The sequence below is a fragment of the Barbus barbus genome (assembly GCF_936440315.1).
Source record: "Barbus barbus genome assembly, chromosome: 20".
NCBI lineage: Eukaryota > Metazoa > Chordata > Actinopteri > Cypriniformes > Cyprinidae > Barbus > Barbus barbus.
Genome location: NC_136748.1, coordinates 30,597,130 through 30,622,641, shown reverse-complemented (window position 1 = coordinate 30,622,641; position 25,512 = coordinate 30,597,130). Strand labels below are relative to the sequence as shown.

The 25,512-nt window shown below is 34.3% G+C and overlaps 2 protein-coding genes across 2 annotated transcripts in view; one reads left to right on the top strand and one right to left on the bottom strand.

Moving 5' to 3' along the window:
• Positions 1-20,275, top strand: part of LOC306886308 (eIF-2-alpha kinase GCN2-like) — a 52,118-nt gene extending 31,843 nt beyond the window's left edge. Inside the window, exons 24-39 of the mRNA XM_079443313.1 lie at positions 813-862; positions 1,728-1,896; positions 2,794-2,910; positions 4,365-4,430; positions 7,839-8,012; positions 9,317-9,451; positions 10,608-10,715; positions 10,792-10,920; positions 13,746-13,832; positions 13,909-14,018; positions 14,100-14,158; positions 14,642-14,736; positions 15,175-15,243; positions 16,986-17,030; positions 17,848-17,963; positions 20,001-20,275. Of these exons, the coding sequence (XP_079299439.1) occupies positions 813-862; positions 1,728-1,896; positions 2,794-2,910; positions 4,365-4,430; positions 7,839-8,012; positions 9,317-9,451; positions 10,608-10,715; positions 10,792-10,920; positions 13,746-13,832; positions 13,909-14,018; positions 14,100-14,158; positions 14,642-14,736; positions 15,175-15,243; positions 16,986-17,030; positions 17,848-17,963; positions 20,001-20,058 (1,587 nt within the window). The 3' untranslated portion in view covers positions 20,059-20,275. The remainder of the gene's footprint in view (positions 1-812; positions 863-1,727; positions 1,897-2,793; positions 2,911-4,364; positions 4,431-7,838; positions 8,013-9,316; positions 9,452-10,607; positions 10,716-10,791; positions 10,921-13,745; positions 13,833-13,908; positions 14,019-14,099; positions 14,159-14,641; positions 14,737-15,174; positions 15,244-16,985; positions 17,031-17,847; positions 17,964-20,000) is intronic.
• Positions 20,276-20,730: 455 nt separating this feature from the next.
• The window catches only part of LOC306886087 (cysteine-rich motor neuron 1 protein-like), a 58,848-nt gene continuing 54,066 nt past the window's right edge, over positions 20,731-25,512 (bottom strand). Inside the window, exons 13-15 of the mRNA XM_079442963.1 lie at positions 24,447-24,518; positions 22,911-23,089; positions 20,731-21,986 (exon numbers count right to left, since the gene is read on the bottom strand). Of these exons, the coding sequence (XP_079299089.1) occupies positions 21,828-21,986; positions 22,911-23,089; positions 24,447-24,518 (410 nt within the window). The 3' untranslated portion in view covers positions 20,731-21,827. The remainder of the gene's footprint in view (positions 21,987-22,910; positions 23,090-24,446; positions 24,519-25,512) is intronic.

Sequence of the window (25,512 nt, the reverse complement as noted above, 5' to 3'; positions counted from 1 at the left end):
TTCACTCAACTCACAATTTGATTCGATTCATGATTTTGATTTCACGATTCGATTTTCTCACAATTTTTTTAAACAAAATGAGATTGAAGACAAATTATACAGTAAATGAAACGGTGTCCTTTTATTATTCTATTGCTGCACGTTTCTTTGTGAATTTGAAATTAAAATTTTAAAACAAACCCCAAATCAAATAAATAAGTTACAAAAAATAAAATAATTATCTTCATATAAATAAACTTAAGGCTTTTTCTGTGCTCTTTCCATTTAAAATGAGAGGCAACCACTGCATTTTAATCAGATGCTGCATGCATTTAACATCAGCAGTTTTTAATCTAAATTAGAGACTGTATCATTTCAAAATTTGCAGCAAAAACAGAATGGTCTGACTTTAGTTTTGTGAAACTATTCTACATAAAACATATCTGAACGAAGCAGAGCTGAATGAGACGCAGACTCACTCTCGGCCAGCAGGTGGCGCTTATGAACAGCAATGATACAGTGTTTCCTTGGTTACCGCTGTAAACAAAGCAGAGCTGTGCTTATGAACTCTAATATTCATCGTACAGAGGCAAGATGAAAAGAAAATACCACGTAAACTTTTCTAAAGACCTCAGAGATACATTCATACAAACTCCAGTTGTATTGGCATCTCAACCGATCTGAATCGTCACATATTTGAATTGATTTTCAACCGGCTCGCGGTTCATCGTTACATCCCTAAGTCAGAATGAAGTAAACATGAAGTAATATGCATAAATATGGTCTTAATTGTGTTTCAAAGCATGTTTCTCTCTCTTATTGTCTCTCATCAGCTGGCATTTGCCAGATTTGTGGCCAGAAACAACATTTCACATCTCAAAAGGTACTTTGTGCACTACTTTCCCAGCTTCTGAACTTCTGTAGTCCCTGTATTTTGGTCTGTTTATAGTAGACTCATTATGATATACCTTACTGGTCAAAAGTTTTAGAAATAAGTCTCTTCTGCTCAGCAAGGCTGTAAAATCCGATTTATTTCAGAATTTTCAGCGTCACATGATCCTTCAGAAATCATAATAATATACTGATTTACTGCTCAACAAACATTTCTGATTATCATCAATGTTGAACACAGTTGTGCTGCTCAATATTTCTGTGGAAACCATGATACACGTTCAGTACTTTTTATTATTATTATTTTTTAAAGAAATTAATGCTTTTATTCATCAAGGACGCTTTAGATTGATCAAAAGTGACAGAAAAGACATTTATAATGTTACAAAAGATTTCTATTTCAAATAAATGCTGTTCTTTTGAACTTTCTATTCATCTGTGAATCCTGAAAAATAAAATGCATCACAGTTTCCACAAAAATATTGTGCATCACAAGTGTTTTCAACATTGATAATAATCAGAAATGTTTGTTGAGCAGCAAATCAGTATATTATTATGATTTCTGAAGATCATGTGACACTGAAGACTGGAGTAATGATGCTGAAAATACAGCTGCAGATCACAGAAATAAATTACAGTTTAACACATATTCACATAGAAAACAGCTGTTTTAAATTGCAATAATATTTGACTATTTCTACTGTATTTTTGATCAAATAAATGCAGCACTGATGAGCAGAAGAGACTTCTTTCAAAAACATGAATACTTTTAACCAGTAATGCACATGGCGTTTAATTTGTAATGCATAGTGCACTGCATATATACTGCTGTCCTGATGCGATGTTTGTTTCTGCAGGTACAGTATGGAGCGCGTCTACAGGCCGAGGAAGCTGGATCGAGCTCATCCCAGAGAGCTGCTGGAGTGTGCCTTCGACATCGTGATTCCCATCAGCAGCAGTCTGCTGCCGGACGCCGAGGCCATTTACACCGTCTCTGAGGTCGTACAGGAGTTCAGCGCGCTGCAGGTAACACACCACTTCACCACCTCATTGTTAGGGCTGGGTAAAAAATATAGAAATCTAGATTTTAATAGATTCTCATTTTGACGAAAAGATATCTATTCTTGAAACCCAAGAATCGATTAGTCTAGCCTGTTTTCAGTTAATGGACGCAACATTGAAGCGCACCTCCCATCCAATATATCGCAATAAGCTTTGTTACGTTTGATATGAAACAAAGTCTCAGATTTCATATTCTGTGCATTGTATTGCAGTATTCAAACAATAAATGCTGTTTTGGCGCAGTTTAATGTGACGTGACAGATCTCTGTAGCGCCTCATCTCCTCTGCTTTAATACTAGTTATAGCACAAAATAAACATGAATGAACATCCGAAGGTATGTTAATAGAAAGAGTACAACTTTACAATCTGTATCCTGTCTCGTGTAATCGCTCAATCAGTGTTTCAGCCACACAAAGACGTCAATATAACGGCTTGTAACAGTGTCACATAACGTCACATTTACCTGTTCGGTGACGACAAACTCATTAGTCAGCTAGAAAAATAAACTGTAGAGAGGGGCATTTTGCTAAATATATGCACCATATAATATATTCAATTATAAAAACTTCATTAAGTGTAATTTGTATAGCCTAAAAAATCACTCTGCTTTAACCTTCAATATTATATTAATGTAGTATCAACTGACTATATTTTACAGCATTAGTTAAGAGAATTTCTTTCCTTGAGAAAATTTGGCATGTTTATGTGATTTTATATATATATCCAATATAATCGATATTGAATCAAATCGAATCGCAATCAAAACCCAGCCCTAGTTATTATCAATACAAGTACAGCTGTTTGAGAGAGGATGCAGTTTAATAACGTTCTGAATGTCTGATGAGCCGTGTTTGTTTCAGGACAGAAACTACACCATCCACCTGAACCACACGAGTCTGCTGAAGGCCGTTCTGCTGCACAGCGGCGTCCCAGAAGACAAACTCACACAGGCCTCCAACATACTGTGTGACGCCATGGTGATTAATATCAATTAATATTACATTATTGCAATTTAAAGTCAAATGCATCAATCTGGTGCATTTTGAGCGCAAAATGATGACCCTTTTTTCTCAAATCAAATGTCTTTGCACCTGGACTTTAAAGCGTACTTGATTTAGTTGCGATAGTGTCTCACTCCGTTATTTCAGTTCAGTTTCTTAATTTCCACTTTTATTTTTAGAATTTTCTCCAAAATATTGCCTTGTCTCACATCGGTACACATATGGCAAACACCAATGATAACATATATATTACATTCTCAATGGTGTTTTTAGGGAGGCAAACTATTTGAATATAATGATTATAACTATAAATTATTATTATTACCATTATTATATCATTGCCCTTAAGACAGTAATTCCAGAACATTACCATATTACAATAATACTATTTCAATATTATTATCATAAAACAACTGTACTGTAAAATAATAAATTAATATTTCTTCATAAGTGACATATTTATTGGAAAATAAGTTGCAAAGGGTCAAAATTGCATCACTGAGACAAAAAACAACAACAGCTCAATATTTAAATTATTTATTGTAATTTAAATTGTTTTATTATATTCATTTTTACAAAGGTTGCAAAGTTGATTGTTTTATTTTTAAATTGTGTATATTTTTATTTTACATTATTATGATAAAAAAAGTTATATTTTTATTTGTTTTATTTAAAAATTATTTATTTTAATTTGACATTATTCTGATTTTAATAATTTTATATACCATATTTTCTGAAAAACATAACACTTTATTTAAACATTTTATTATTACTTTAATGAATAATACGAAATACTGGTAAATAAAATGAAACAATTGCAAACATTATAAACGCTGTAAACATATATTTTAGTTCCTGTCACTCCACAACAAGTCCTTTACATTTAACAGTATTCAGAACAGGAATGAAAAATAAGAGTTATTATTATTAATATTATTGTGTCATTCGGCTTGTATTATAAACGCTGAAAGCATGTGGGAAATGCGCTGTATAAATAATCCTAATGTGTGTACTTTATGCATGTTTTGCATGCTTGACTTCAATTGCATATAAATCTCAGCACATTATTTGATTATCTTTACACTGCTTAAGTCTTTATTTCTTAACTTGCAGGCATATAACCCTTGAGCTTTTGTTTTGGTTGAAAACTGCAGTTTCTGTGAAAATAGTTTTACAGATGTGTCTAATTACACTGTCTAGATGATAATTAATGTAAACGAAGCAGAGAAAACCTGTGGAAATGAAAGGCACAAAACTAAACAAGAGACAGAGAGATGGTGGAAATGATCATGTTTTCAATGCAAATATAAATGAACACCATGAACAGAATGATAAAGTGATGTGAGCGGCAGTGCTCAGGTTCAGCGGGTTCATTCTGCTCTTACGTAACCTGGAATATATTTCTGTCTGTCTTTCACCTTCACACGCAGAGCGAGAAACTGACGAAGCGTGAAGTGGAAGCCAAATTCTGTAACCTGTCCTTGTCCAACAACAGCGTAAGTCACTTATTCAGAGCCAGAGCACGATTCTCTGCACACTGTCCTCGACTCTGATCCTCCACAGCTGGAAACCTTTCTCTGTTAATGCACAAACGTTTGGGTAACACGTGAAGCCTTTATGTGTAATGTGTTGTAATGCAAACGCATTTTAATAACTACAGATTCCTTTTTGCATCTGAAATTGGTTTGTTGTGTTTTAATGCATTATACTTTTTAAAGGTGTAACGATGAATAGATAACTATTATAATGTATTATAACTGTTGTTGCAGTTATTAATAAGATGCATTGTAATGTGCCTTACAAGGCACAATTAATGCATTAAGAATACTTGTGTGTGTGTGTGTGTGTGTGTGTGTATATATATATATATATATATATATATATATATATATATATATATGTGTGTGTGTGTGTATGTGTGTGTGTATGTATATGTATAGTGTAAATTTGCTGCCTCCTCAAAATAACTCAACACACAGCCATTAATGTCTAAACCGCTGGCCACAAAAGTGAGTACACCCCTAAGTGAAAATGTCCAAATCGGGCCCAAAGTGTCAATATTTTGTGTGGCCAGTATTATTTTCCAGCACTGCCTTAACCCTCTTGGGCATGGAGTTCACCAGAGCTTCACAGGTGTCCACTGGAGTCCTCTTCCACTCCTCCATGACGACATCACGGAGCTGCTGGATGTTAGAGACCTTGCGCTCCTCCACCTTCCGTTTGAGGATGCCCCACAGATGCTCAATAGGGTTTAGGTCTGGAGACATGCTTGGCCAGTCCATCACCTTTACCCTCAGCTTCTTTAGCAAGGCAGTGGTCGTCTTGGAGGTGTGTTTTAGGTCGTTATCATGTTGTAATACTGCCCTGTGGCCCAGTCTCTGCTTCAGTATGTCACAGTATGTTGGCATTCATGATTCCCTCAATGAACTGTAGCTCCCCAGTGCCAGCAGCACTCATGCAGCCCCAGACCATGACACTCCCACCACCATGCTTGACTGTAGGCAAGACACACTTGTCTTTGTACTCCTCACCTGGTTGCCGCCACACACGCTTGACACCATCTGAACCATATAATATTATCTTGGTCTCATCAGACCACAGGACATGGGTCCAGTAATCCATGTCCTTAGTCTGCTTGTCTTCAGCTAATTGTTTGTGGGCTTTCTTGTGCATCATCTTTAGAAGAGGCTTCCTTCTGGGACGACAGCCATGCAGACCAATTTGATGCAGTGTGTGGCGTATGGTCTGACCCCCCACTCCTTCAACCTCTGCAGCAATGCTGGCAGCACTCATACGTCTATTTCCCAAACACAACCTCTGGATATGACGCTGAGCACGTGCATTCAACTTCTTTGGTCGACCATGGCGATCATTCTGAGTGGAGCCTGTCCTGTTAAACCGCTGTATGGCCTTGGTCACCGTGCTGCAGCTCAGTTTCAGGGTCTTGGCAACAGCCTACGCCATCTTTATATAGAGCAACAATTCTTTTTTTTTTGATCCTCGAAGAGAGTTCTTTGCCAGGAGGTGCCCTGTTGAACTTCCAGTGACCAGTATGAGAGAGTGAGAGCAATAACACCAAATTTAACACACCTGCTCCCCATTCACACCTGAGATCTTGTAACACTAACGAGTCACATGACACCGGGGAGAGAAAATGGCTAATTGGACCCAATTTGGACATTTTAACTTAGGGGTGTACTCACTTTTGTGGCCAGCAGTTTAGATATTAATGGCTGTGTGTTGAGTTATTTTGAGGGGACAGCACTACTTTACATTGTAGCAAAGTGTCATTTCTTCAGTGTTGTCACATGAAAAGATATACTAAAATATTTACAAAAATGTGAAGGTGTACTCACTTCTGTGAGATACTGTATATATAGATTAGTGCTGTCAATCGATTAAATAAATGAATCGCACATTTTTTCTGAAAGTAATCGCGATTAATCCCACCTAACATTAACTTTTTAAATATACTTTTATATTGCAATACTTTCACATTCAATCTTCAAATTAATGTAGAAACAATATAAATACAGTATATTTTTAATATTTGATTAATGGCATCTTTTTTATGACTGAAGGCCAGTATCACTGATAACAATACTACTGATGTCTCTATAAAATCTTTTTTTCCCTAATATTTAACCATTGACTATAGCCATTCAACATTACAGTATAATTGAGAGATATCAATTTTAACATTTATTAGACTTTAATAAAATAACTTCTAATTTATTGAACTTTAAACAATCTTCACATAAACCCATTATAATAAATGTCATATTTACCTGTGCCCTTCAGCAAGTAGGAAATATACAGAAATTTAATAGTTATCAAACTCTAAATTATATATCGATGAAATCTTAAAGCTGTAAAAGTTATTGATTTCCTCTTTTTTTAATTTTTTTTTATTGATGAACAGACTTCACATTATTAGATTATTAGGTTATTTTTGGCTGCTGTTTCTTTAAGAGCTGCTGCTGCTGAACATGATGCAGATCTGACACACATCGTATTTTCTCTCAACTCTCTTGACCTTTTCTGACCCATTTTGAAAAACCATTTCAGACACATGTTCTTAAATGTGATTCCTATATAACATGTTACATACAGTTTTAAGGCAGGTTTAATCGCCTTTTTGGTAACTTCGTGACTTAACTTGCCACGACATTGGTACGACATTGACGCATGCACGTAATTTCGTTCGAGCGCTTGATATGAAATGATACAGGCTGCAGCGCATGGCAGCACATTTGTGCGTGCAATTGAAGAGTGCATAGCTCCGTTTCCGCGCTCATTTGACTCGCACTTGGCGCTGAGGCAAAGTGAAGCGCGCATCTGAAACTTCTCCCGTTTGATGTGGTCGTAAAGACGTTCTGTGGCTAAATAATGCACTTCATATCAAGAAAGAAGAGAGGTAGTAGTTGTGAGTGGGGTGGCCAACACTAGCTCCGCCCCTGCATTAACGGCGTTAAATATTTTTACCGCGTTAAACTGAAAAAATGAATCGCCTGCGTTAACGTGCTAATTTTGACAGCACTTTTGTTTATATAACATCTGTGTTTGTACTGTGTATATATATATATATATATATATATATATATTATATTTATATAAATACACACACATGCATGTATATATTTAAGAAAAATTTTATATTTGTATATTAAATATTTATATACTATATAAATATATACGTGTAAATATTTTCAAAATATATATTGTATATATGTGTATTTATATATGCATAACAAATATACACAGTATACACATATATTACATAAACAAAAACTTTTATTTTTAATGCGATTTAATCGTTTTGACAGCACTGATATATAATTTGTGTGTGTGTAAAGGCTTATGCTGTTGACACGTGACTAAAACTCTTTTCTTTGGAAAATCAGTTGCATACGCTGTATAAGTTCATCGAGCAGAAGGGCGACCTGCAGGACCTGCTTCCTCTCATAAACTCACTCACCAAACAGAAGAGTTCAGCCGTCGCTCAGATGGCCAAACAGGGCCAGAAAGATCTAGAAGAAGTCATTAGCCTCCTCAAGAAACTGGCCGTTAAACTACAGGTGAGGTGCCTCTGTGTTCATTCATTTAGATGCCTGCAAAGATTTAATTTGTTTTACTTTATTAGTTTAGGATAGTGTAGAAGTGACAGGAAGGAAAGTGGGAGAGAGATGGGGGCGGGATCAGGAAAGGTCTCGAGCCGGGATTCGAACTCGGGACGCCTGTAGCGCAACGGCGCTATATGAAATTAATGTGGTATTCGATATTCTTCCTTTCAAGGCTGCACAATTAATCGAAATAAAACCAAAATCACAAAATGACTTAGGCTGTGATTTAATTAAATAAATATACGTGCTACGTGTTTTAGAGTGAAGCAGTTTTTCATCCAGGGTTGTTATATTAACTTACACTTCAATAAAAAAATGCATAGGTGCATTTCCACTGTGAGAGACAGAATCTAAAAATAAAAATCCAGAAATCACATTGTATGATTTTTTTTAACAATTTATTTGTGAATTACTGTGTCAAATAAGTATTTGATCACTTGAGTCAGACATTTTTAATATTTGATCATTTCAAAGGAAATGCTGAAAATTGTAGACCCCTCCATGATTTCTAAGTAAGAGAACTTGCAAAATCACAGGGTGATCAAATACTTATTGACCTCACTGTGTATATATATAAATATAACTTTTTAATTGAGCCATTTCATGTTTATTTTGTTTAAGTGTATCATTTATTATTTAGTATAGTTAACAATAAAATGTTGTTACTTGAAATAAAATAAATCTTAACTGAAATACAATAAAAAAAAAAAATGTATGTATATTTTACTACAGCTAGTTGCCAAAGCAAATGTCTCAGTTTAATTTAGTTTAACTTCATGTACTAACAATAACTAAAATTCCTAAAAAAAATTACTAAAACTTGAAACGTAAAAAAAAATGAAAAGGAAATATATATAAAAAAAAAAAAAAAAAAAAAAAAATATATATATATATATATATATATATATATATATATATATATATATATATATATATATATATATATATTAGTATTGTAATTTTACAGTTGGAATGTCAAAATTAAATTATTAGAGTATTACTCTTAAACACTTGATTTTTTTTTTTTTTTTTTTTTTTACAATGAAATATTTGTATTATTATTATTATGTAATTTTATGTATTATATTGATAAATAATACAATTGTGGTTAAACTGTGCAACCCTACAAACAAGCACAGCAAACCTGGACTTTTTTAATCGCTATTTAAATCAGAAAGAAAATCTCAATTAGTTTTTTTCCCCAGAATCCCGCAGCCCTGCTCCTCTCCTCATCCTCTGAGCGTTTGTGTGTTTTATAGGTGGTGGTGAATCTGGGTTTGGTCTATAAGGTCCAGCATCACTGCGGCGTCATCTTCCAGTTCGTGGCGTTCATCAGGAAACGCAAACGCACCGTCCCTGACATCTTAGCGGCGGGCGGACGATACGATCATCTGGTAACATGAACACGAGTCACACACTTCTGAGATCATTCTAGCATAGGGCTGGGTTTTGACACACATTTCACGATTCGATTCGATTCTGACTCACAAGCTTTCAATTCAATATTGATTATTCTGGATATAAATCAGGTACAGAACATGCCAAATTTTCTCAAGGAAAAACTTGCTGTAAAATATACAGTAGAGTTAAAGTCAGCTGGTACTACATTACTATAGTATTGAAGGTTACGATTAACTGATCTACACTGAACAAAATTGTAAACACTTTTATGTTTGCCCCCATTTTTCATGAGCTGAACTCAAAGATCTAAGACTTTTTCTATGTACACAAAAGGCCTATTTCTCTCAAATATTGTTCACAAATCTGTCTAAATCTGTGTTAGTGAGCACTTCTCCTTTGCCGAGATAACCCATCCAATTTTAGAGTGGCCTTTTATTGGCCAGCCTAAGGCACACCTGTGCAATAATCATGCTGTCTAATCAGCATCTTGATATGCCAGACCTGTGAGGTGGATGGATTATCTCGGCAAAGGAGAAGTGCTCACTAACATCGCAGGCTTTGTGATTAGATTTCAATTAATCGCACAGCCCTAGTGTGCATGTAAACGTGCTCAATGTTCCATTCATGAACTGAAAACAGGCTAGACTAATCGATTCTTGGGATTTATGAATCGGTATCGTTTTGTAAAAATAAGAATTGCTTAAAATCGAGAAATCAACATTTTTATATATAAATAACTATATTATAAATATATACAAATAACTAGGGCTGCGACGATAAATCGATGTAGAATCGGTTCGTGGATCGATTCTGAGATCTTCCGAATGCATTGCGATTCTCTCTGGAATGGATTCTGAGCTTATATTTTAACAGCAGATGGCGCTCTGATCTAGTTTTTCTCAGCACACTCAAATACTGATGAAGAAGAGCACCGAGTCTGTAATCTCTTGGAAACGAGCAGAGTACGGCTGTTTCTGAAGCATGCAGCGCCATCTGCTGTTCAAAACTAACCTCAGACTCCACTCCAGAAATAATCACCATGCATTCGCAAAATCTCAGAATCGAAGCGGAATCATTTCTCGATTTGCGATGCATCGATTTATTTTCCCAGCCTTATCAATAACTAATGCTTTCGGTTTTCCGTGTCAGATCATGGAGTTTCGCGGGCCGGATGTGTCCGGTCCTGTCCCCTCGGCAGTCGGCGCCAGCATCGCTCTGGATAAGATCTGCTCAGCTGTGGCCGGTCTGGAGGAAGCGGTGAGTGTCGGGTCGATGTGATGCCATGCTTCAGATGCGCTGCGTCTCGTCTCATCTCTCTGTCTCTGTCTGTCAGCCTCCTGTGAGCTCCTGTGACGTTCTGGTGGTTCCTGTGGGTCAGTCCTCCACCAGCAGAGCCATTAAAGTCACTCAGAAACTCTGGGCGGCCGGAGTCTCTTCAGACATAGTCTATGACATCTCGCAGGTCAGTGTTCACACGCTGTTAGGAAATGTTGTTCTGTCCCAATCTAAAAAAGATTTGCTTTGATTCGGTTAGTTTGTTCATTTTGTCACATCAGTAAATGAGTCAGATTTAGCAGATGCAGCAATCGGCTCAAAAACTCAAGCTATTTCATGATTCGTGATCAAATCACTTTGAGCAAAAATAGTTCATTAGTAGATTTTAACTTAATATTCAATAATTTAACAACAGATTCATGTTCATTAGTTTTCTGATGTTAATGGTCATATGGGTTGCAGGCAGCTTTATTTAATTTCATTGATATAGTGTTATACTTTTTGTTAATATTTTGAATTAGATTTTATTTTTATATTTTCTGTTTCCACTTCAATTTTAGTTAAAATTTTAGTAATTCAGTTTTTATTTATTAGCTTTAGTTATTTTAGTACTTCAAGTTGAACTAAATGAAAATGATAACTGTTGCCTGGCAACTAGCTAAAAGTATATATTAATTTATTTATATATATTCTATTTTATTAATATGTAATATGTTTTAGTTTTCTGTTTAGTTTTAGTTAAGTACAAAAACATGCATGTAGTTAAATACAATTTTTGTTAAATTTAGATTTTTACTTTAAAATGATTTGTTTGTGATTTTGCATTTTATTTTATTTTTATTATGTGTTTTATTTTTGTTTTACTTTCAAATTACTTCCTTATTGTAATTTTACAATATGATTTTAATCATTTTTAGTAAGTGTTATAATTTTGATTGTTATATTTTAAAATAATTTATATATACAATACATTTTTAATAAAACAACATTACAAACAGCAAACCTAAATTCATTTATTTAAAGCAAAACTGAAACATGAGGGAAATAGACTCTAACTCATGCTATAAGTCGTTTTGTAATAAAGTAGCAGCTAATAAACAATGTGACACAATCTAGAAAATACAGTAAGTTATATTTTGATTGTTTTATTTTTTAATTATTTACTTACAATATGATTTCATTAATTAGACAAGGCAAGTTTATTTATATAGAACATTTCATACATAATGGTAATTCAGTGCTTTACATAAAAGGAAATAATAAAAAATAATAATAATCACAACAATAAAAACAAGGAATTAAAGCTTTCCATCAACTCGTACACCCCAGTTTGGGACCGCTAAAGATGAAGTAGTGAGAGTGCCCTTGATTTAGCGTGTTAGTGCTGATTTCTGTGAGTTCTGCTGCCTCGTGGATCAGGATCAGCGCTAATGAAGCACAGAGTCGCTCCAGTGTAAGTCTGTGACGGTCGCCGTGACAACCGCATCACGGTTGTGTATTGCCACCGGCGGTAGTGCACGTGAGGTCACACACTCTAGAACAAGCATAATACAAAGTTTTGTGTACAAGTGTAATAATAGTAACAGTTGCAAATTGTTTTAATTAGACTAATCTATGCTAATTCACAAATGACCTCAAACACCATACACGGCGTTTCCTTTAGATTGGCAGGTTTGAGCGCAGGAAAATACAGTTTGTTCTGCATTCAGCAAATTTATTTCATGACGAGCGATGGACCAGCGAGTCCATCCTTTCTTATTTAAGGCTACTTTCCTATTTAACTGTATTATTTATTTGATATTTATTTTAGTGTTTTGCAGGCTGAGTGTTGACTGATGGAAGTGCTAAAATAAACACACACGTTTGTTAATAGATGATTGAGCTTAATTTATAAATTTTTGCATTTCAGAATTTTATATATAAATAAACACAACACCGCGCCGCCGTCACAGCCCTATTCCAGCGCTTGATTTCACTTCACAAACAGACTCCCCATGAAGGACATGTGTCCAAAAGCTGTGAGATGTTTGATGCGCCGTTAGCAGAATCCACAAACACAGCAGCGGTTTAGAGGTCACAGGAACACACAATAACAGCTGAACTCAAATCTGGTGCATAATGACTAGGGCTGGCGATTTAAAGTGTTAATTTGGTGCGATTCATTTTGGAAAAAAGTAACTTGTTAAAATGGTTAGCTCATTAATGCAGTATCCCGTCCAGAACTGTCCATCATCTTACATTGCTACAGTGTCTGATGATCATGATGCAGGACGACTGACTGTTAGAATGCAGATATGAGCCTAAAATTCAAGATATGAGTGCAAAAAAAAAAGCAAAATAGACTAACATCTCAAAGGGTTTTGCCTGTTGTAACTTGCCTTAAATCAGCATTCATTTATTTCAGTAGTAAATTGAAAATAAATCTTGTTTTCCTGGGAAATTGATCAAAATGATGCGAGTTTAAGCTTAAAACAAAAACAAATATTTGCCAATGGTGTCAGAAAAATAAACTAGTTTGAGAATCTTAACATATTTGTACTGTAAAACAAGACAGAAATACAGAGGAAGAGGAGCACTTTTTTGACATTTTGGTGAATTAAGGGTTCAGAGCTGAGAACTAGTCCATAAAATAAAGCACTCATCAATCAAATAAATTGAAATGCCATGAAATAAATACAAAGACAGTAAGCAGACAATTGTGATGTTCTCACTAATTCTTGCAAAACAAGCATGGAAACCAATGTCATCCAGAATTTTAAAACATCCAGTGTTATTGACTTACTGGATCCGTCAGAGCGATTCCTCCCTTACTGAACCACAAATCATTATTTTTATTATGTTTAACTCCAAACCACAGTCATAAAATATCGGGGTGGATCTTGGGCAGAATAAGTTTCTACTGATCGTCAATTTCTGACAACACAAGACTAACGAGCCCGCTCTAATGAATGCAGTCAGATGTGTGTGTTTTTCTGTTGTAATGACGATAAATTTTCTCCATTTGTGCCACAGTCACAGGAAGCTCTTCTGGAGCACTGCAGACAAGCTGGAATCACATTCATGGTGCTGGTGTCGGATAAAGAAGGAAATTACCTGAAGGTAAATCACATCAACACCTGCGCTGAAGACACTAAAGAGTGCTCTGATCTGACAGGCTGTCTTCTCTTCCCGTCAGGTGAAGACCTTTGAGAAAGACCGTCAGTCGGAGAAGAGAATCCCAGAGTCGGAACTGGTCGATCACTTCATCCAAAAGAGCCGGACCAAACTCTCCGAAGAGAGGAACAGGTGACATACACTGACGTTTACAACTGTAAACCATGTGTCAGAGTCCAGAGGAAACATTAATGCTGTTTTTTCTCTCGTCAGAGAGATTTCTGAGAGTGCTTCTCTCCAGAATCCAAAGGGATCATTACTGGGAAACTCAGGTACGGGGTTTTCAAGCAGGATCACAATCCACAATCTTGTTTTATAATTTTTTTACATTTGGTTTTTAGGCCTATTTCACAAGTTATTGAGCAGAAAAGCCAAACTAATTTCCCTTTTTTTAAAATACAGCTCTACAACAACAATCTACAAACTGAGCAAAATCTTATTTCAGTTTGTTTCATCTTTTGTCTTCTTCAGATGTTAACTGATGGACTGGAGTGGTGTGGATTATTGTGATGTTTTTATCTGCTGTTTGGACTCTCATAGAAACACAATTTTAATCGTTCTCAATCTGATATCATGGCTTACTGCTTTATTAATTCATTAAAAACGTTATTGAGGCACACAGTGATTTAGTGTTGTGTAGTACTTTGGCTCTGGTAGATTTTGCATTTAAAACCTTGTAAGGAAATGAATGTAAGGTTTGTCCAGCAGATGTTGGAGTGAATCCTCACACTTCTTGTGTGTTTGGTGTCCATCAGGTCTGTCTGAGTCACACGGGAGCAACACCATGAACGTGAACCTCATACCGCCTGAGAAAATCTCAGCCAGCAACCGGCGGAGATACGAGACGCAGGTCAGCACAATGATCTCACCTCTGATATCATGGGAAACAAGCTTTCTTCCATATCTTGTACCTTTAAGGCCTGTAGAGAATGTCCTTCCCCTCACAATCACACACGCTTGTTTGTTTTATGAAGTTCCCATTAATCCACGATAAATCCCAATGTGCTTTTGGCCAAATTTCCCCTTGAAGTTTTCTCACTCCATCACAATCAAACATGGAGAAAGTCTTGAATCTGTGTCCCCTTGAGAAGCATCCAGTGTTTGATTCAGCTCAACTGGCGTTTAATTCAGCATGTGTGAGGACAGCGGTGACGTCCTTCTGAAATAAACGAGTCAGCCAGCGAATCTGAACCCCTGCTGTTCTGTGCTCAGCTTTATTGCATACAATGAAAAGCTTTTGCTTTCTGTCCTTTTGCATTATGAGCATGAGAGCAATTCTGTCTTTCAGATCCAGACACGACTGCAGAATCTGAGCAGCAACTTACAGAACAAGAGCAACGACATTGAAGTGCTGGCTGTGAGTATATGATGTCACTTCCTGCTCTCAGATCAGCACATTTGCATTGATACATTTGGCAGACGCTTTTATCCAAAGTTATTTACATTGCATTTACCGATATTTGCCATTTTTAAACGATTGGCATCAGACGTGCCAAGAATGCAGCAACTTGCATCCATTCAATGTATGCATTAGTGATTAACCAATATAACAGCCGATATTTGGTATTTTTTAAAGGATCGGTTTTTATAGTTTTTCTGCATAGTCGACAAGTATCATAAGCAGCTTTAATTTTGACAATGATGGGACTTATTTTGACAGTGACAAGAATTCTGCAACTTAAATTGAATTCAAGGTATACATTAGTGGTCAACCAGTATATTGCCATGACCGATATTTGGCATTTTTAAATGATCGGCACCGATAATTTAATTAAATTAGTGTTACCTGAACTTTATTTGAGCAAATATGATTGCCAGTCTGCACAAACTTATCAGATTACTGAGTGCACTTGGTTATAGTGTTCACTTAATTTTATTTGTGTTTTTAACTACTTCTTTAATTGTGAAAAATTCTTTAATAGGATTACAAAAACAAGAACTTTCGAAAGCATAAGTAAATGTTTTTTTTCATGTTTATTTATTTTACAATTACCACTAGTGCACATTTAATGAGCTCATGCATTCCTTTTTATTTGTATTTTAACTATTTCTGTATTTGTGAAAAATACTAGTATATTATTGCAGAATGAAGATGCTAAAGCACAAATCTGTTAGTTTATTTTTAACAAGTTCAAATTATTTTCATATTAATTTATTGCACAATTGTCTAATTTAGTAAATATGAATCTAAAAGTCATTGCAGCAGTTGTTATGCATCTTATTTAAATTAAATAGGGTTATATAATATATATTTTGGCTTTATATCGGCCACTGGCTCTTTAAGATATCATCATCGGTCATCAAAAAAACACATATCGGTTGACCACTGGTGTAATTATTTGTATAATTTTTTTTTCATAATGATTCATTGTACATTTATTTCTAATTTAATAAATCTCATTTCATTGCAGCAATTTTATGCATCTTATTTAAAATTAAATAATGTAAAATCATATATTTCGGCTATACATCGGCCTCGGCTCTCTAAAGAAGATATTGGTATCAGCATCAGCTGCCTGACCCATGACCCATGACCTTGATGTTGCCAGTGATGTGGCATCATAGCATTTAGATTCTCCCAGTGAAATGATGAACTGTTTTGAGAAGCATAAACAGCAAATGGAGAGGATTGCTTGTTGTTAAGATTCACATCACTTACATATTTAGCTAATTAGTGGTTTTATGGGGAATAAAGTGGTTTGGTGTTTCTCTCTGTTATTGCACAGTTTACAAAACTCCCTTTACCCCTGAGTTATGGGTCCAAATATGATTTTGTCCCTGAGCCAGAATCTCAAGTTCAGGATGTAGAACCACCTTAAACTTTCCAGACACTCAGATCAACATCTAACAGAAATAACATGATGCACTGATATGAAAACAAAGAGACTAACGGCACATACAAGGCTCGTTTCCTCTCATGGTTCTTCGGTGGCATATTTACTTCAACTTTTACCCTGTTAAGGCACATTTGAGCTCTTCCTGTTGACTGGTACGTCGTGTTTACATGGCACCATGTCCGTCTGCGGTTTTCTGTAGATAAGCCTCCATTGTGTCTGCGAACCTGACCTTCACAATCTCTCCTGTTGCATTCCTCCGCAGGTCGATCTGCCCAAGGAAACACTCATCAACTTCCTGTCTCTCGAGGTTTGTACCACCCGCTATTATTATGAGCTATTCTGAGTACATAAATGGCATTCCAGTGGAAAACGGCGGGATAAAGCGGAAGAGAGAGGGATCCTGTCTGCTGACAGCAGGACACGTGCTTTCCTCGTGATGAGGGAAACCCTCTCCATCAACATGAGTCACTCCAGCGGGAAGAACAATCTGTTCATGTCATTTAAACAAGGAACAAACAGGACCTTATACAGATATTTCACACTAACAAAGGCCTTCAGTTATTCACCAGTTCAGAGTGTGAGGAAAAACACTCAAGAGATGAAGATAATTGTTATTATTCATTTTTCAATATGTTTTGTTTAGCTTTTTTCAACTAAATAATGTTTCTTCTGCTCCAAAAAACATTGATAATAATCAGAAATGTTTGTTGAGCAGTAAATCAGTATATTATTATGATTTCTGAAGATCATGTGACACTGAAGACTGCAGTAATGATGCTGAAAATACAGCTGCAGATCACAGAAATAAATTACAGATATTCACATAGAAAACAGCTGTTTGAAATTGTAATAATATTTCACTGTTTCTACTGTATTTTTAAATAAATGCAGCCTTTGTGAGCAGAAGAGACTTTCTAATCTAAAACATTAAACATTCATAATTACAGTACTCCTTTCATGTCTCCCAATAATGTCAGAAATAGGTCCATTTTAAGTCTCAACATAAATTCAGTTCTTACATTCTGTATATTTCTACCCACTGATTGTGTCTCAGATATGATTCCTCATCTTTCCTGTGCTAACCGGAGTGTTTAACGCTGAAGCTGCTGTTGTTTGTCTCTCAGTTTGATGATGAGGAGCAGTTCAACATCAGTGTGAAGACGCTTCTCTCTCGGCTGCCCAAACAGCGTTACCTCAAATGCATCTGTGAGCAGATCTACCACTTCAAGATCTCCAAAAGGTACCGAGCTGCTTTTCCAGCGTTAATAACTGTAATGCTTCTTTTCTGGACCATGAAAGATATTTTGATATCTCTGTGTTTTTTGTTGTCCATACAATGAAAGTCAATGGGTTCCCAGTGTTCTTCAAAACATCATCTTTTGTGTCACACAGAAAAATTCATTATTTTTGCATGAACCTTTAGTAATTTAGAATATAAAAAATATCTACTCTGTTTTAGTTATTTTAGCACATCAAGTTAAAATAAAAATGTTGAATGTTCATTGGAATGGTATGAAACTTGGTAAAGGTTTTAACTTAATCTATTTAAATTGTTTAAAGTTTCACTTTTTCACTTCAGTAATAACCTGCCATGTGTTTTCGTTTACGAGTTTAAATTGGAAATTTAATTTTCAAGTTAGTTAACAAGTAAAAATGGATTATAAATACTGCATAAATATAATTCAGTACTATAAAATCCCCTAAAAATACAACATACAGTAGATTTTATTTTCTTGTTTTAGTATAGTTAGGTGTATCTAACTCTTTTCAAGGTTATGTTGACTAGTTTAACTACTATAAATGATGAGTGGCTTGTATCTTGGTAAACTGCCGTTTCAGAGTGTTTCGTCAGATCTCCTCACTCGTTAATCTGCCAGCGAGACCCGATCCGCTTCTCCTCAGGTGTTTCCAGACACAATCATTAAACCTGATCCAGTGCTGATCAGCGCAGGTGCTAAAGTCACGTCTGGATCCTCTGAATCATGTCATTGACACTCTCCACCCAAACGCCAGTCATAAATTAACAACTTTACCCCCATTTCTGGTCATTATTTGGAGAAAAGGATGTGACTTTCCTGTGTTTGGGAACAACAGAGTCTCATTGGCTTCTCTCAACAGTTGTTTCTCATTTCCTTCTTTTCTTCACGTTACGGAGCTCATGTTGACTGCCAGAGTACCGTCATTTAGAAACAATGGAGAGATTGTGCGGCAGATATTGTTCAGCTTTATTTTGCTTCTATATCATGTCTTCTTTCAGACTAGTGGAAAGAAAACATCCAAAATATACATTTAAGTCTTTTATTTCTCTTTTATTTATGTGCATCTGTAGATTTTGTATCTTTTAAAGAGGTTTTTTTTTCTTTTTATTCCTCTATATTCTGAAGATTTGTTCATTTTTCTTTCACACTGATTTAAATATTTTACTCCTATAAACATGGTGAAAATGCTTGTTTTCTGTCTGTTGACAGTTTGTTTCTGATTTATCGCGTGATCAAAAGAGAAATCCCAAATCCACTCTAAAATCTCTGTGAAATGTTAGTATGATGATGAAAGTAAACGTAAAACGTAGTCATATGTCTCATATGGAGCCAGTTTTATGTTGTAATGCTTAATATTTGAAGCAATCAAATGAAGTAAACATCTCATCTTTGGGAATTTAAGACAAGGGTTTTTTAAGAACAGTCTTTTCAAGAGTTTTGTCTTTGCACATTCTTAATAAAAAAGAGATCATATTTTTTTAAGAATACAAGATATTCTTAACTTGTTTTAATTTAGAAAATAAGAAAATTCTGGAAGCTTGTTTCCACCGTGAAATAATCTTTAAAAAAAGTAATTGCAACTTTTTATATATTATTGTTTATTTTATTACAATTGCACGTTTACAATCTGAGTTTATATCTCACAATTCAGATTTATTTGACAGTTTGGATTATCTTTTATTAATATACTCACAGTTCTGACTTATTTTGGGTTTACTTTTCGGAAAAAGAAAATCCTATGGAATAAAAAATCCTAAAGGTAATCTTGAATTCTTCTTTCATAATTCTGACTTTTTTCCTGACGAGTTTATACCTCTCAACTTGGACTTTGCTTCTCAGTTTAAACAACATCTATATATTTTTGTCACATTTTTTTCTCAAAATTGCAAGTTTGCTGTTTTTATTTCTGCGTAATCAATCTTCAATAGAAAATAGCGGTTAAATATTCTAATATCTTGATTTTTTCAGCATGCTGTGTGATCTGAGTTTGAGCTGTTTTGTGATGGTTTGTGTTTCAGGGCGGCTGTGGTGGTTCTTTACAGCTACAGAGACGATTATTACAAGATCCTGCTCTGATCTCTGATCTCACTGCTCAATGAAGGTAACGGGTGTTTTAACGCTTTACAGACTGCCGTTAAACCAAGCTGTGTTTATACAGCGGATTCGATGCCAAAGGCTGATGAGCGCCATCTGAAGGGTCCAGTCATCAATCATATTATTAACGATTCCTGTGAAATCACATGATTAAATACTGTACAGTCCACAACTGAAGGAAATAAAATATTTTCCTGTATCACGTGTTGCCTTGCTTCTTTTTAAAACATGCAAAATTCAATGTATTTATATTAAAGTTATATTGCTATTATAGTAATATATTTTTATTTACTTTTTTTACATTTTCTTTTTCTTTTTTTATAGTCTTTACTTGTAATTTTAGTTTTTGTTACTAATTAGGTTTAATGTATTATTATTTGTTTATATATTTCCTATTAGTAATTTTAGTGCTTCGACTTTAAATTATTTCAGTTAATTGGCAAGGCAATATTTCTAATATTTCACCTGATCATATATGATAAATCATATTTTTATTTCAGAAAAAATCCCCCAAAATTACAAATATTATCAGATTTTTTTGGGTGTTATATCCTGTTTGAGCAAAGTCAGTAAGATTCAGTCCAATGAGAAAACATTGAAAAAGAAAATCCTCTCCAGGCCAAAATGACTTGAACACAATAATTAGGGATAACAAACATTCACACAATTCATTTTTATTTCAAAAACAAGTGTACATGTTACAGCTGAACATCTATTGGATCATATTGACAAATAAATAAGAGGCGATATAAAGCAGACAGCCGGTTTATAAATCTGTACAGCAGCTTTGGGTTTCTCTGCAGCTTCACAGACCAGACAGAAATCAGTCACTTACTACAGTTTAGTATTAATAAATAAATGTGAAAAAATAAATAAGATACTTTCCTCTACTATTTTTATGGTTTTTGTACATTTATCATACGCTGTAATTCCCCTGCGAGCGACTCGGACTCAAACCGACTATAATCATGTAATTGATTCAGACTAATGATGCTAACGAAGCATCAGTTCAAGTCAGAAATGACCGGAATACTGTGTTTCCTCTAATAAAGTCCCATTTTGTGGCGTTCACAACACAAACACCTTCCTCGGCCCATTGATTGAAACTAAACTGCAAAAATGACTCGTTCTGAATTTTAATGAGCGACATCACAACCATGATTAACATATGACCTCTGACTGATAAAGATCTGCTAATTTACATATCTCTTAAAGAGACAGTATCAAAAACAGCCTGTTTAACAGAGAGAGCAAACGAATGAATCAAAACAAAACAGCAGATGCTGTCTAGTTAGACGACTCATTAGGGTTTGGAGCGGAGCTAAAATCTCAGGACTTGATCTGATCTGAAGCTCTTGAAGTTCAGTTTGTTCTGAACACACAGGAATCTTCAGGCCGCCGCTCCGTCTCGAGGCTTATAAGCGACTAACAACAAACTACAAGTAAAACACTTGAACGTATAGAAACGAATAAACAGACTGGAGAGGTCAGGAAACCTCCGAATATGACGATCTCTCTGATCTCTGAACAGTCAGAAGGTCCGTCTGGTTCCTCAACGTTTGGTTTGTTTCTGCATCATGGAATGACGCCGAAGCTCAACTGTGGTCCTGTTTAGTTCGGACGCTCATCATAAAAACACTAAATAAAGCAGGAGATGATCACAGTACTGGGTTGTTCTTGCGCTGGAGGCCAAAGCTCCAGGAGTCGCCGGCGTTCGGTGGAGTTTCTGGCCTCTGAAGAGCGAGACGCCGCTAGCGCTGGACGTGACCGTTAGCGAGTTTAGCGCGCGGGATGCAGATTCGCTCTCCGTTAGCGATGCTCTCGCTCTTCACGCTCTGGAACGGACTCTCTCTGGACGGCTCCATGTAGACGAGCGAACTCTGGTTCACGTGTTTCTGCAGGATCACCGTCTGCCGGACAAACAGCAGAGAAATACAGCTCACATCACTGCGCTTGGAAAGGATCATGCTAGGATGATTGGGCGGATCTTGTTGGGGTGTGCAAAACAAATATAAATGTTTTGTTAGGGAGTGAAAAAATAAACAAATAAAAAGAAAAATGATTTGATGGCGAGTGCAAAAAATAAACAAAAGAATAATGATTTGTTGGGGTGTAAAAAAATTATTAGTTGGGGAATAAACAAAACAATTATTTGTCGGAGAATGCAAAAAATAAAAAGAATTATGTGCAAAAAATAAAACTAAAATAAATTATTTGTTGGGGTGGAAATTTTTTTTTGCCATATATATTGTTTTCATAAGATGATTCGAATAGCTTTGGAAAGATCATGCTAGGATGATTGGGGGGGATCTTGTTGGGGAGTACAAAAAATTAATTAGTAAACAAAATGATTTGTCGGAGAGTGCAAAAACAACAAAAAATGTGCAAAAAAAATTTACAAAAAAATAAATTTGTTGCGGGTGCAAAAAAAAAAAATCTAAATAAATGAAACAAATGAATATTAAAAACTTAATATATTTTTATAAAATATATTAAAACCTTAAAAAGTCAACATGAAATCAAAACAGTATTTTTTAATCAATATTCCTGTTCTAATAGTGCTTCATCATCACTGATGTTAAACAAAGGAAAAATTGTTTTTCTCATCATGTATTGTTTTGCTCCGAAATGCGTCACATGACAGTTTAAATGGGCTGCAAATGAAGTTCATGTCGACATAGAAAGCTTGTTTTGCAGGAGTGTTTTTAGTAATTATGATGATATATGATACTTGTATGCTGCAATACTTCATTTCATGACGCATTCCTTCATTCCAGCTTTAACGGCTCTTATGACGTCGTTAGTTCTTTGGTAACGAGTTCGGTGTCGCTCACCTTCTTGGGCGCGCCGTAGCAGGACATCTGAACCCAGTTCTTCCTGCGGTTCACCAGGATGGCCACCAGGAGGAAGATGACCACGGCCAGCAGGATTCCCGCCAGAATCCAGGCCGCTGATTGGTAGATCAGAGTCATCTCTGTCTGGCTCGGGACGTCCCGCGAGAGACCTTCACCATCTGTATGAGAGAAGACTGACATCAGAAACCATCGGTCCTGTAATATGGCAGTATTTGCAGCGCTGTATTCCCTCGTCTAATCAGCTGAAATGAAATCAGCTCAGATCTTCCTCTGCTGCTGCGTCTCGTATTGTGCTCAGATCAGCGAGACGAACGCAAGCCAACACTTAGCAAAAATTCATCATGAAATCCTAAAATAAAGAAATTGTAATAATAAAAAAAATATTTTAATTATAAAATTTAAATATAGTTAAAAAAACACACTAAATATGAATCATAAAACACTAAACAAATCATAAAAATGTCAGATTAAAATAATTTAAAAACACAAATAGTAAAAATAACAAGCTTGCTAAAAATCAATAAAATCACTACAAATTAATCAATAAAATAAATTGAATTAAAATACTTAAAAATAATCATACAAATATTAAAATAAACAAATATTTTTTTAAGACCAAAACAAATTGAATTAAAACATTTTCAAAATTAAATCACATAAAAAAATGAATGAACATTTTTGAAATGAACAAAAAAACATAAATGAAATGATACCAAAAATAAAATATAAAAAATGTTAAATTACATTAAACAAATTATTTTAAAATGAAAACAATATCATAAACAGTTAATAAATGTGAAATAAAAAATTTCAAATAACAAATATAAAATCTTTTTATAAATTTTAAATAATTTTAAAACAAAAATAAAATGCTTACTAAACAACTAAAATAAATCAATCAAAATAAAACACTATAAATGAAATAAAAAAATTACATGAAAAAACTTACTAATAATATAAATATTAAAAAAGCAAAATTAAGAATTATTTATTCTGATTAACAAAAGTGAGACGCTTACTAAATATTAATCATTCAAATGTAAAACTACAATAAATCATTTTAAAACAAAAAAAGCTTACTAAACAACTAAAATAAATAAATCTAAAACACTAAAAATTTTATCATAAAAAATTTAAATGAACAAAATAACTTACTAGCAATATACATATTAAAAAAAACTAAATTAATCATTAAAATGTAAAACTAAAATAGTTTTAAAACAAAATAAAATGTTTACAAAACATTGATTAAATCTTTAAAATGTAAATTTATATAAATACTAAAAAAATAAAACATTGCTTAAAATTAAATAAAAAAATGTAGAGTTGCAAAAACAATTATAATAAAAATCTAGCATTACAATAAATAAATACAATTTTCTGCAGTATTTGCAGCACTGTATTCCCTCGTCTAATCAGCTGGCATCTTCCTCGTCTCGAATCGTTCTCAGATCAGCGAGACGCTCGTAAGCCTGCGTTTATGATCGTGTCATTATCAGACTAATAATTAATTACCTGTGACGCTGTGGAGCGGAGGAGCGGCGGTGATCCGGCTCTCGGTGACCGGTGCTGACGAGCTCGTTATCTCTGCAAACACACGACATGATCAACATCAGCATCATTCAGCTCATTTCTACTGGAGAAAAACAAGCTTCAAAAGATGAAACACGCAGGAGAACAATGGCAGGGCTTTCCTTGTGAAGGAAAAGCTGACGGACAGATTTGCTTGTTCTTTCCTCACATTGAAACACGTTCAACAGGAAACATGAACCGATATCACAGGAATGTTCGCCTGGCTTTACTGCCATCGAGGCTCATTTTACAAACATCAGGCTGCATTTATTCTAATGCAGGGATTCCCAAACGGGTTTGTGAAAAAAACAAAAAAGAAAATTAATTACCGTAAATCATAAAAAAAACGTACTAAAATGTAATAAATTACAAATAAATTGTAAAAATAAAATAACTGAAAAATATAAAAGAATAAAATATTAAAATTATTAATTTAATTATTAATTAATTAAAACAAAATAATTATTAGTTTAAATAAATAAATCTATAAATCCTAGCAAACAAAACATTAAAAATTAAAACAAAATAGGTGTATTAAAAAAATATATAATAAATAATAACACTAATAACAAAAATAAAACACTAAACAGTTTAATTATAAAAAACGTAAAATTAAAAATAATTAATTATTAAAATAAATATAACATTTTAAAATACAAATAAAAAATATATAAAAAACACTTACTAAAAATGATTCACAAAAATATAAAATTTAAATAAATACATTTAAAATATATGTAATCGGGACAGAACACTAAACATTAAATGATGAAAATGAAATAATACTAAAACAAAACACTTATATATATTTTTTTAAATAAATAATTACAAAAATAAAAACAATAACAAAATATATCAGTTAATACAAATAAATGTAAAATTAAAACAATTACAATATTTAAATGACAAAAATAAAACATTAATTAATAAATAATTATAAAATGTAAAATTAAATAAATTAAAAACACTTACTAAACATTGAATTCTAAAAAAAAAATGTAAGTAGTAA